Source organism: Ammospiza nelsoni, chromosome 5, assembly GCF_027579445.1.
Source record: "Ammospiza nelsoni isolate bAmmNel1 chromosome 5, bAmmNel1.pri, whole genome shotgun sequence".
Classification (NCBI taxonomy): domain Eukaryota; kingdom Metazoa; phylum Chordata; class Aves; order Passeriformes; family Passerellidae; genus Ammospiza; species Ammospiza nelsoni.
This window is the reverse complement of record NC_080637.1, coordinates 61,653,307-61,666,614: the sequence shown is the minus strand read 5'-3', so window position 1 is coordinate 61,666,614 and position 13,308 is coordinate 61,653,307. Positions and strand designations below refer to the sequence as shown.

At 42.1% G+C, this 13,308-nt stretch overlaps 1 protein-coding gene across 1 annotated transcript in view; it reads right to left on the bottom strand.

Moving 5' to 3' along the window:
* Positions 1-675: 675 nt before the first annotated feature.
* The window catches only part of AGK (acylglycerol kinase), a 36,545-nt gene continuing 23,912 nt past the window's right edge, over positions 676-13,308 (bottom strand). The window contains exons 11-15 of the mRNA XM_059473080.1: positions 11,266-11,410; positions 10,148-10,245; positions 7,853-7,923; positions 3,543-3,627; positions 676-1,652 (exon numbers count right to left, since the gene is read on the bottom strand). Of these exons, the coding sequence (XP_059329063.1) occupies positions 1,515-1,652; positions 3,543-3,627; positions 7,853-7,923; positions 10,148-10,245; positions 11,266-11,410 (537 nt within the window). The 3' untranslated portion in view covers positions 676-1,514. The remainder of the gene's footprint in view (positions 1,653-3,542; positions 3,628-7,852; positions 7,924-10,147; positions 10,246-11,265; positions 11,411-13,308) is intronic.

Here is a 13,308-nt window from a genome sequence, read left to right as displayed (position 1 = left end):
CTTTACTGAGCACCTTCATTACTGCAAACCAAAAGACAGCACAAACCAAGTCCTATCACCAGCATAACTATGAAAAGGAACTAGCAGGCTTCTATTCCCTTCAGTCTCAGTCAAGAGTTACAGAACAGCTAGGGCTGGAAGGGACTTGAAAGATCACCCAGTTTACCTAATTTGTGTCTCTGCAGTGTAGTCCAGGGAAGAACATTCAGCTTGGTTTCAGCATCCTGCAGAAACCCAACCCTGCTTCCTCCTTCAAGGCATTTTTCCTTTAAGGTATCTCCAGCAGAGGATGCTGTTGGAGCACAGCTGCCAGGATTCAGTCCTTGACAGAGCTGCTGGAAGCCAACTCACTTAGGTCTGTATTTTGATAACAGCAGAGAGTCAACAACAGAACTTAGACTAGATCACAGCATAACACATTGACCACACTCAATCACATCAGAAAAATAAGGACAATTTTTTTCAAGGCAGAATCATGTGAAATTTCTCAGTTAGAATAAGGGCAACAGATAAGCTTGCCTAAGTCAGTAATACTTCCTTTCAGCAATTAAAGCAAAGCTATAAACAAAAGCTCATAAAAGCAACAAAATTAATTATGGTACTGAGGCTCAAGTGGATGGAGGTTGCATATGGAGTGGTGAGCACTGTTTACATTACAGAAGAGCAATCAGCCACAATAAATAATAAACTTTATTTGGATATCCTTACTGGCATTTACTACTGCAGGAATAAAAGGAATATTCACAAAAAAAAAAAAAAAAAGACTCACTCAGCTTGTTAAAGAGTCTGTCCAAAAGTACTTCATACAGCTTTGGGTCAATGATGTTTTTGAATTTGCTTCTGTACAATATACCTAAATTGGCCAAAGGAATACATTTCTACTATGTAATTACTGGAACTCTGTGCTGTTGAATCTGGCAAGATGAAAAAAATTAACAAATACATTATCAAGATACATATGGGGAATTTTTAAACTTGCTCCAAAGCTTTTTATCACCAACCTCCAGTTTATTTTGTGACAGAGTCAATAACCAACCATCTATTTTAATGTGCCAGTTCCAATACTTCGTAGAATTCCTTAGCATTATTCCCCCCAAATATTTTTTTTCCCAGGACCCCAGGTTTTGCAAGATTTTTACATGGGTAAAGTAAACCTAAACTCTTAGAACACAAGGACAAGTCTACTTAAATTTTACTTTAATATACAATTGCATTACAGCAGTAGCATCTGGCACACAGCACTCAGCCTGTAGTGCTGTAAATTATGTAAATGATGACTTCTTAGAGGAAGGGGAAGAAAAGATGTCATCAAGTTAACATGCATTTTTCAGAATTTTCATTTGCATTTTTAACCCCTTTGAGACCAGTCAAGTCATACACTTCCAATGGAAGTACCTTGCACATAAAAATAGCCAAAAGGCTTATTAGTCTAGTGGGGTTAATCAGGTTGGTTAGGTCTCACATGCCTTGGAGAGACAGACCCTGGGGAACACTGGCCCCTCTGCCATGAGCTGTCAGTGCACCACTGCCTGCAGCAGCTGCTCTCTGATTTTGGGGTCACAGAAGAAGCGGAGTTTGCGGGGCAGGAGCTTCACCTCCACAGGCATCGCTTCATACTCCTCATTATCAATGCCAAAGGATCCCTCAGTGCCCTGTGTGCAGTGAGTTAAACATCAAGTGTTATTTCAGCAAGGCTGATTTTACTAATAAAACACAGCTGCATACTTAGCTCAGTCTCAACCAAGATCACCCCCTGCCTCTGCCTTCCAGCCCATTTTCTCTCCACAACACAGGGAGACCTATCATTCACCACACAGAATGAATTAAGAGTCTGGTACATGAGATGTTACCTCACTTAGTTACTAATTGGTGATAATTAAACGCTAGGAAGCTCTAATGACTCGCATTGTTTATACTGAAGGATTCTTTTCTATTGGAACTACAATTATGTGCACTTAGATCTTGGGTCTGCCAGCGGTGACATAAACTAATCTGCACAAATGCCTGTTAAGTAACTTTTATTAAATCCATGTTACAAACCCCTTTCAGCTTTGTTTTACTGTATTGATCTGAAACATGAGATGCAAAGTAATTTACTGGCCAGGAATTAGTCAGCAGTAGAATTTTCTCAAGTGTTTAATGCTGATAAAGTCACCACGTGATTAAAACCATTCATCAAAATGGCAGGCTGACTACCTAAAAACAACTTCAGTGACTGCTTTGTGTGCCCTTGACTCACGGGAGGGCTGTGGGTACTCAAACCAACTCCAAGGGAACTGGGACACCAGAGCAGCACAGACATGGGCAACAGTACAAGTTCTGGCAGTCAGAGGTACAGCAAAGCAGTCCAACCTCCATCAACATGAACTGGTGAGACTCATCTGGGCTGCCTCCAGTTCCTCCACTGGAGCTGGGCCATGAAGTCAAACACTGCTCTGTACCATGCACCCATGTTCTGAAGACCTTAGCAGCAGCTGCAGTACGAACAGCTCATTTTATACCACAACCCTTACTTATGGCCCAGCTGTACTTAGCCCAGCACTGCAGAGTATTCTTTCAGAATCACAAATTTGCCATTATCTGAATTCAAGGCAAGCATTAAGATGCTGGTTAATCATGACATCATAATTAATGATTTTTATTTGGTAGCAACAGATTTTTTTGCCTTTCAACAAATTCTTTATCCCTTAATATGGAATTATTTTGCCAAATGATAGATCACTTGAAAACAGAAATTATCTATGAGATTAAATCAATGTCCTTGTGAAAACAAGAAACTGAACTCCCAGGGCCGCAATAACAGCTCAGAGGTAGGAAAAGACAAATCTAAATTACACAGGCAGGCACAACTTTGTCTTCTTTCTCAGCTTCATCATTTCAAAGTTTTGAGGCACTTCCTTATACTGATCTCAGCTCCCCTGCCCTGTCTCACCCTCCTTTGTCTCTAATATTTATCTTCTTCTCTACAGCACAATGCCTTCTGGGGTAAGATGTACACATCTTTAGTGCTAAGGAGAAGAAGATCTGCATATCACAGCATTACAGAATGCTTGAATCAACAGTGGATCATCTGGTCCAACCTCCCTGTTCAAGCAGGGTCATCCCAGAGCACATTACACAGGATTGTGTCCAGATGATTCTTAAGTATCTCCAGGGAGGGAGACTCCACAACCTCTCTGTGCAGTCTGTTCCAGTGCCTGGTTATCTGCACAGTAAAGAAGCTCTTCCTAATGTTCAGGTGGAACTTCCCACTTGTACACAATACACTCAAGTAAGAGACCCTTTAACCATCATGACTGTCTCCATAAAGGATCTGCCACTATTTCCTGGCAGAACAAAGCTCCCCCATCAGGTTTACAGACTACTTGGGGAACTTCAGTATGCCTGTCCTGGCAAGGAACTCATGGCTGCACTGTGGAACTCAGTGTCTCACCTGCAGTGTAATCAATCTCCCAGATTTAGAGTAGAGATTTCTTAAAGTGCAGCATCAACAGGTAGAGGAAACAAAGTGAAAGAGTTTTTCAGCTCTCCCAGCTTCTCACCTCTGGAAGTTGCAAGATGCATCTGCTGGCTTGGATGCACTGACTCCCTTCAGGGCACATGTGTGGGTCACGCATCTTTTGACTTCTGTCCAAACCAAAAGAGAGGTAAGGTAAGGACATGCTTCTCTCACAAACAGCCTTCTTCAGGAATGGCATTTTGTTGTGGTAAATCACTATGCATTTGGTAAACTTAGAGGTTATATACACATATATTTGTGGGTTTAACTGTGAAAAAGTAGAAGAGTCCTTCCCTCTTCTGGATAGGGAAGATGCAGTCAATGCTGCAGTCAATGCTAGTGCACCAACAGCCTCCAACCAGCTTCTGCTCTGAGGCTCACTAATTATATTTGAACACTGAGCACAGTTTTGTGCTCTTCACTTCCATGCTGAACTATGCACTTCCTGCAGTGACTACCATCTCCTCATAGCTCATGCAACTAAACTTACCAGCAACCTAAAAAACCTAAGCCAAAAAAAGATAGTAATTTAATGGTTCAATGTAACTATAATTCTATCTAAAAAACAAACAAAACACCCCCATTTTTCATATCAAAACCAAACAGCATGACATTTCCTATCAGCTGCTTCTGTTATCACTCATGAAGAAACCCTCATCATTTTATCCATTCCAAACAACATATCCAGTTTTGACAGTTTCTCTCTTCTAGTACCTGTGAGATTCTTATTTATGTACTGTACTTAGGTAAGTGCTGCTTCCTTTCCCATGCCGGTTGATGTCAAAAGGGACCACATGGAATGCAGTTTCCTGCCTTGGAAAGCTGGTGTTGCAAGTGCCATGGTCTATTCCAAGGCTTAGGCTGCTGTCCTGTCACTGTCTCAGCTGTTAGAGACACTGAGCTGTGATTCCTTTTCCCCACAAGTGCTGCTGCAGAGTGAGCACCAGCTCTGGGCTGTGCTGACCTTCCTCTGGCCTCCTGACTGACCACACAGGAACCTTTTGACTGACCACAGGCAAAGGACACACTGCACCCCAGACAGCAACCTCTGAGTCTGGGCCCCTCTCCAGACAGACAGCAACATATAAATAGCAGAGATAACAGCACAGAATTACAGTGTTAATACACCACAACTCTCAAGCATGATGGAATTATCACAGATATTTCTCAGACAGGCAATGCCTGCTGTCCCCAGTTTTCCATCTCTAGGCTGATATGAAAGAAGGGTGTATTTTAATATAGCCTAGGAAAAGAACTCACAAGAGCATGTCAGAATTTCCCTGTACACCAAGTCTTCTATGCCCTGAGGAAGGCAGTGCCTCTAAAGTCACAGAAAATCCCAGAGAAGGATCATGAGAAGAAAGGGCTGAAACAGGAGATGAAAATGAAAGACAAAGGAAGAAAAGCTAAGGAAAGGGCAGGGAAGGACAGAAGCAATATTAACTGTGGAAAGCTTGGTTTTAATCAAATATGTATACACTGAAAGATTGATGAGTGACTGTGAGGGAATTAAACATCTTCCAGCAATATAAATTATAAATCATTGATGGCATGCAATACTGTCAGTTTATACAGGGCTGTACAAACAAGCAGCAAGATTTCTCACTTAAAGTTTAACCTGCTTGGAGTTTATCATACAAGGTCCTAGATACTAGATAGATACAAGGCATACTCTGGTGAGTAAACAGATTTTTTTGGCCAGTGAAGGCACATGAAGCTTCTATAGAGATGTAATTATGGGGTCAAGGTAAACTCAAAAGAGCCAAGACATGGAATTAAAGATCAATCAAAGTAAAACACTGGTAGAAGCAAATAAGACAACTCCACCTGCAGTGATTGCCCCTCTAGTGGTCCAGCAGAAAAAAAATCATAATCCATTTCCTTTAGACTCGGCTCCTCACTCAAGACCAGACAGCAATGTGAAATAGATACAAGATCAGAAGTCTAACAGCAAGTTTCCATTGATTGTTGCATCCCACTCTATGCGGGACCACAAAAACACAGGCAGAGAGAGAACCACAACACCTACTGCACATAACACACAACTAGAATGTCATTTTCATATCCAGAAGCTGCCAATGTTAAATGAGTCAGAGTGAGACCTCTAACAGTGCATCCCAGTTTTATGCACTGTGGATGATAACTGCAATCATGCCCTGGAGTGACAGATCTCCATACTTACATATACAGAATCTAAACCGGCTACCAGGATGTGGATTACTGATGCCACACTTTCCATGCCTGCTCTCCTTCCCTGCAGCACTCCCTAGTAAGCACTCCACTGTAAACAACTCTTCTTCTCCCACCTTATTTAAACATCTATGGCTGCTGGGGATGCTCTTGTTCACACAGCCAGAGGGCACCTTTATACACCTGGGATGACTTCCTCCTTTCTTGGAAATGGAACAGCAGCTGCCCTCCAGCACACTGATGCATCCCCACACCTCCCCAGACACACACACTGCCTGAGCCTCCATGGCACTCTCCTGCTGGATGTGTGGTGACCCATCAGCTCATGTCAGTGCCCTCTCCAATATAAAAACCCCTTGTTACCTGCACTGATAAGGTATTTCCCCTAAAAACCTTTTTCAACCCCACAAATTCTGGTATTTAAACTATGCAGTAAAAAAGAAGAAAAAAGAAAGAGCTGTTTCACACATTTCCAAAGACAAACCCTGTTGCTGCTAGGCAATGGGGGGCCTCTGATAATGGGCTTAACTCAACTCCAGCTGGCAAATCACAGTGGGACCTCTGAACACCCTGATTCTGCCTTGAAAAAACAGGGCACCTTTTCTCTGCTCTGACTCCTCTCTGTACAACTAACCATCCTCTTCCACTGCTCCCACACACCTCTTTGTCTTTCTTTGTTACCTACAGGCTTTTGGGCACTATTTATCAAAAGAGCTTGTTTCTCTGAACTTTGCTTGAACAGCTCAAAGCTTTCAGTACTGCCTCTAATTAGCTCTCAACAGCAGGGCTGTGGTAAAGCCCCTCAGAGGCTTTTTCTGCACGACACTAACTGCAGTCAGAAATGAGCCACACTCCTGCAGGGAGCATGTCCAGCCAACACAGGAGGTATTATTTACACTGGGAATACACTTGAATATGCCTCCCTCAAGTCACACAAGCTCATCTATTTTTTTCTGCCAGCAAAGTGTTTGAGAACCCAGAATATCATCTCCTTTATGAGACCAGATTCCTCTTGCTTCTAACAGGAAAACTGCCTCCTTCTTTCCCTCTGTAGCCTTCAAAGCAAACAAATCAGTCCCAGGCAACCACAGTCCACATGCTCATGCAATTTGAAAGCAGCTGCAGGTGGTAACCTGACTCACAGTGTATGCATAGGTCAGAAGATTCTATTCCTACTGAGGCTCCTGGGAGGCTCAAATAAGAGGCCTGAGTTTGCATCAGTATCATAAACAATATTCTTGCAGGAATTATTAGAGTGATGACAAGCAGGTAAAACTGCACCCAAATGCCCCCACTGATTTCACTAGAGGGAGCTCGAAGATTAAGAAAACAGCAAATGAAAAGGTAATATGGAGAGGAGCTCTCCTGGATTCAGCAGGAAAATCTGTTGCTGGTAAAACCTGCACTGAAGATGCAATGTATTTGTGAGTGGGACTGTAAGAAGGAGCTGGAAAAGGCAGCTCTGATTTGCTTTTTGTAAGAGCAGGAGGAACAAGCACATAAGACATCATCACAAGTACAAAGGCAGCAGTAACATTGACTTGCTCCACATACTGCTTCTTTATACCTGCTTGTATGTGGAATAAATAAGGTTGCAGGTATAAAGAAGCAGTATGTGGAGCAAGTCAATACATTTGCTTAAAGTCCTTGTTTAAATTCACACCTTCCAAAGTTCTTCCAGCCTAGACCTCACTTCCTCCCAGAGCTATTGAGGCAAGGAAGCTTTTATTGGAGGAGGCCCTGTCTAATCACAATTCAAGAATTCCCAGGCACCACTAGCACAAACAAATCAGCTCTGTGACCCACCTCTCAATCCACTGAGCAGCTAGGGCTGAGAGATTCTGGGCTAAGTCTGCACAGCTGCCTATAAAACTCACTAAGGACAGTAATATCCAAGCTGTGCTGACTTACAGCAACAGGGGAAAAGATGAAAGGTATAGCAAACTCAGAAGCTAGGAAGAACACCAGGTTCTGGACTTCTGCCTTGTTTACAGAAACAGAAGATGAGTGAGAATTTTAAAGAATAAAAGTACTAGTCCCTGAGAACAGTACTGGCTGATGTGCTTTGCAGTCCTCTGCTTCTGAATCTTGCAGCACAGCATGAGAGAAAACTAGCACACTTTTCAGAGACCCTGGTCCTTTTTGCAGCCTTGCCATACTCACCCTCTGTGAACAAACTCCCCTTTGCTGACACACTCTGCCTCGATGCAAATGTCCATGAAGTCCTTAGTGCGCTGTGCAAAAAAGGATTCAGGAATCAAGCAGTTAACATCTCAAAGTGCCACACCCATGACACTGCAATATGTTCACACAATGGCCACTCCTTTGTCCCCCAAAAGGAGGCAGAAGATGCATTTCTGCATTTCATGCTTTATTCAAATCTCAACTTGAGATTTAAATTAGAAATTACAGACTGTATTTTCCCATTAATGAATATTCAATAAATACCACAAGAAGCAAAATAATGAGTCACACGTTTGGCTTCTTGTTACATTTAAAGACAATAGCAGATCTCTTAGGCTCTTACGTAATTTCTATTCAATGGGTCTTTCATGAATTTAAGCAATAGTACAATGATAAAACATTTGGCCACCAAACACCACAGTAAGAGGATTTTAAACAATACAAATTGGAAATCAAAGTGTCCTTGGTAACAATCCTCTAAACTCCTTACTTAGCTTTCCCATTTACAGCCTGCCCTTACACTGAGTATACAGTACAGCTTTTTTCAGGAAAGCAATTTTAATTAAGACACAACTTTTTTTTTAATGCATTTTAATATTTTTGTCCTGGCAAAAGTCATAGTGAGCAGATGCAATCAAAATGACAGAAGTAAAAATAAATGCATCTATTAGTGTAACTTGGTTTACTCCTTGGTTTATTCCTGTGCTGTTCTGCAGAGGCACTGCCTGAGCTACACCTGTATGGCTTTATCAGCTTCCCTCCGGTGGGGCAGCCTCTGCATGAATCTGAGATGAGACACAGACTGGCTGGCAGCAGCCAGCAGGTATGGCTGGTATGGATTTCAGAGAGGTGCTGGGCAGCTTTGAGAACTACAGGGACAATGGTTTCAAGAGGGGGACTTGAATGCAGTAATAAGGGATCTACACTTGTAGAAAAAGAGTATTAGTATCAAGTATGCACTATCAAGATACTTCCTTCTCTAGAAACAAGAAAGTACAACTGGTCTAACATGAACTTCTCCATTTCTCTAGGTTATACAAGAGACCTGAGAACCCTACATCACTTCCTTCTTTTCAAAACCAATATTAAAGTGCATCTTGAAGGCCTAAGGGAGGCAAAACAGACAAAACCACAGAAAGTATCTGATTGCCACAAACTCCCTCATGCTCTCTGTTTTTGGTAGGTCTGTTTTTACTTTACATCACTGGCTCCAATCCAGTTCAACAACCAAAACTCTTCAGTTCAAGTGTCACCTAGAAACCACTAAAAAAAATCCAAATACTAGTCTCTGTCTAGCTTCTACCATTACTAGGACAGTGACAATCCAAATCATAAACCACAACAAAGAAGAAACTAAAGTTCATGGTGGTATATTCTAAAGAGAAACTAGGAGAACATTAAAAAACTATATTTGCCTGTTTGGGTTCTTTTGGACTGATCCTACAAGATAACATATCAATACAACTCACATTTTTATGTTCTTAAAAACCCTGACTTCTAAGGAAGAAATATGTTGCAGAAAGCTCAACACCTCCTGTTAACCTGGGTATAGTGGCAAGGGTTTCCTGCACCCTCGAGGAAGAGATGAAGGGCAGCTCACCAGTATAGGATCACTGTGTAAGCATTTTCCTGTAAAATTAAAAGACTGACATCCATCCAAATAGCTTTCACAGCAGTAAAATTGCACCAAAACACAGGCATGAGCCAAAGAGATGTTCTAAAACAGTGTATGAACAGCATGAACGTGCTGAGAAAGTTATGACAGGAACAGTTCCTTTGATGCCTTGCTTCTATTCTTTCAACCACCTGCACTTCCTTTCCTTCAAATCAGTGTAGCCCATGTCCTTTCCCTAGTACCAATTATTTTTAACTCCACTCTGCAAGTCTAAAAAAGAGAGAAAAATAAAAAATTCCAGCCAGACACTCAGGCTCAGCTTCCTTCTAGCAGCAGTTGATAAAAGAGAATCACTCTCACATAAGTGAAGAGGGAAAGGAATGTTTCTTGGTGCTTTTTTTACTCATGGGAAATCCTAAAACTTCTGTTTAGCTACTGAAATCTTGTGCACATTCTTTCTGATCCCACTGCATCCCAGTTTTACTTTGGTCTCCTGTACTTTCACACTGGATCTGAAACTTGCCCATTCCTCGATCATGGATCTCTTCTTCCATGAAGCAGTAAATGTTATTTATATACACGCAAGAATGGGAGTTCAGCAAGACAGGAAAACCCTGTGGGCAGGCAGCATTTGGAATCCCATTATCTTATGGTCTTACTGCTAGATCAAGCTGTTTGTTCCGAGTTGCAATGGAAAGCTCAATGGTGGACAGCTTCAGCTTCTCCCAGTCCTCTGGGGCTACCTCCTGGGGGAACTCTGTGCAGCAGGAAGAGAAGGAATCAGTCATTCAGTGGAATTTAATGACACAGATCACTATGAAGCAGATGACAGACACAAAAATCAGTCTGAGCCATTCCGGCCACTGGTTTTGTTTCTCTAAAATGTCAAAATCTTAAAAAATTAAAAGGGAGCTTAGAAGTACTGAAGAAAAGAAATAACACCATCAGCATTTGCATAGTATCAGAAAAGACTGTCAAACACAGTACATCACAGCCCTGTGAATCCTCATGTCCAGGGATTGACAGATCTCCTGGGCTGGTGACAGAAACATTTAGAAAACCCATGAAATGTTAGCACCAAAAAAACAGGAAACCAATGTTCAGGAGGCTGTGGTAACACATTTTCTACAGGAGGAGCTCCACAGTTCAGTTCTTGCACCCAGGTCACCTGGCTCATGCTCCTGCATGAATCACCTCTGCTAGCCAAGGAGGAATGAGGTCTTAGCAACAGACTCTCCTTCCACAACTCAACCCAAGTGAGACTCAGAGAACACAAGATTTATGGTACAGAAAGAATTTAACATACTAAGAGAAATTTAGGCCTGGCCCAAATGTTACTGTTCTATTTACAGCAACAATTGTTGCTTTGTGTCAGCAACTCTCCCCACCCTGGAAAAACAAGGGCTGCTCCTCTCTGCCCAGCTCACTAAGAAGCCATTCTGCTGCAAGAAGATTAAGAAGCTCACCCAGAAGTGCCAAGTATCCTCAATGGATGCCTCCACTGCAAAGGCAACTGTGAGTCCAGGGAATGCCCTGGGTTCTCTAAGTGAGTATTTGCTTATGAGACCACAAACATCTGTTCCATTTCTGAGAGATGCCTCTATAACCATCTTGAACAAAAATCATAGTTTAAATAAATAAAAAAAGGAAACAAATAAATAACAGTAACAAAGAAAGAGAGCAGTGAAGCAGACATGCCCTCCACACAACACAGCCCTGAATGTGTCAGAGGAGCAGAGCCTGCCTGTGAGCTGATGGCAGAGCACAGCCAGCCCACCTTTTGGAGATGACCAGTACGATCGCAGCCGTCGGTAAAGCCTCACATACAAAGGAGGTCTGGATGATTTCTCCTCTGGCTCCTCTGGAGGTCTCTCAGTTGGACCCATGTACATGAGACAAGCTTGATGTTTCTGAGGCCACTCCTTGGATTTACATGGAAAGAAAAGACAGAAGATAAAGGGCATTTTGTTGAGGGCATGTCCTGTGTATTCTGTTTAGTCCTGTAGCCTATTTACTGTGTACTCACACATAGTCCTGCAGAGCTACTCAGGCCACCCCACTGCCTCAGCCTACTTTAATGGCTCTCCAGTCTCCAGGTTCATTGGTGAGATGACAACTCTGCAGTTTCAAAAAGATTACCCCCAGTTCCCAAATCCACTAATCTAATCCTTCCCTGCACAGGAGTGAGGGCATTTTCCCCTCTGTGAACAGAGGGTGAAGGGATGTTTCCTTTGCTGCTGAGGTGTGGCAGGGTGACACAGCTGCTTCTGGCTGGAGGGAACAACCCAAACCAGCCAGGTCACCAGCAATGTCTGAAGGCACAGCTGGTTTCTGCATGGCAACAAGGCAACCTCAAAGAGCAACTGCTCAGCAGGATCCAGTGCAAACAGACAAAGCCTGCAGTGCTGTGTGCAGCCAAGGGGCACTAAAACCTGACAGGCCTTTGTTCTCCACAACTCAAATAATCCAGACCTGACAGCCAGGTGCTTCTGAACAGCAACACAACAGCTCTTAAGGCAAGTCATGTGAGCTTCATAAGGCATCTTAAAAAAAAAAAAAAAAAAAAAAAAAAAGAGAAAAGTACTAACACCTTCTTGGTGATATTTCAGATTCCAGCATCAGGGCTACAGAAGAACCTTAGCTTTCAAAATAACACTGACAAAATTTATTTCCTGTCATTGTTTTGAAAATAATTTCAGAAATGCTCCAAACATAGGACATTTAATTGGTTTTTAAATTTATATACTAAAACAACACAGCCAAGAGCCCACATGAACTCAGCACAATTATTTTTCTACGTACAAAATTTCAGAAGTAGTTTTTGATCATGCAGCACAGATTGGTAAACTAATTCACCTCACACCTCTGAGAGCAAGGAAAGACTCCACTCTCATACCTACATAATAAGCAGGACAAACAGAGGTTGTATCAGTAGGGCAGTACACAAACAATAAATATTAATGATTAAATGGAAAAGCAGAAATGCTGTGATCATTTAAGCTTGTGTATTTTAGAAAAGATGATAACACTCATAACAATGCCCCTACCAATATCAGAGGTGATATTTCCAATTACACTCTTTTTCAGCTAGAGGTCATCCTGTTTCAAGAGACACCCCCAGTAAAACCAGAAAATATGAAGTGTGGAGCAGCAAACACAAGCCAGGAAGAGATTAAACTCAACAGGCTGGAGACACCTCTTGTAGAAATTAACAAAATTGTAACACAAGAGGCACATGTGAATATCACAATTAGGTGAGATCAGGTAGAAAGTTTTCTATCTAAATGGCTGAAGAAGTGGGCACTTCTCTTTAACCTTCAGCAGGTTAAACAGATCTTTTTAATGTACAATTAATAGCTCACCAGAGAAATCCACTATCACCAGCCCCAGCTGAACCTAAGGACTCAAAAAAAGTGAGAAAGGAGGTGGACAGAAAAGACGAATAGGTTTCTACCTAGAATGCCAGAACACAGAAGCATAACCTCAAATTTTCTGTGGATGAGAGGGGGGGGAAAAGCCTTCCCAACTTTTCTGGATACATTACCATTAATCCCCTTTACAGGAGCTGCCTCTAAAGGAAGCACTGGCATTGTCACAGACAGCATGGCTAGACTGCACTATTTGATCTGCTGTACCAGCTCCTGGGCATTTTCACTGCCTTTCAGGAGGCTCCTTGTATGTTGAGAGTAAAGGAAAACCATGTGAATGAAAATGCCTCACCTTTAATGCAGGTCAAATTTAAATCTTTCCAGGATCAATTTTAAGCAACAGGAAAGTTTAAGGTGAGATAAAAGCTATTCATCTTGATGTTCATTTTACT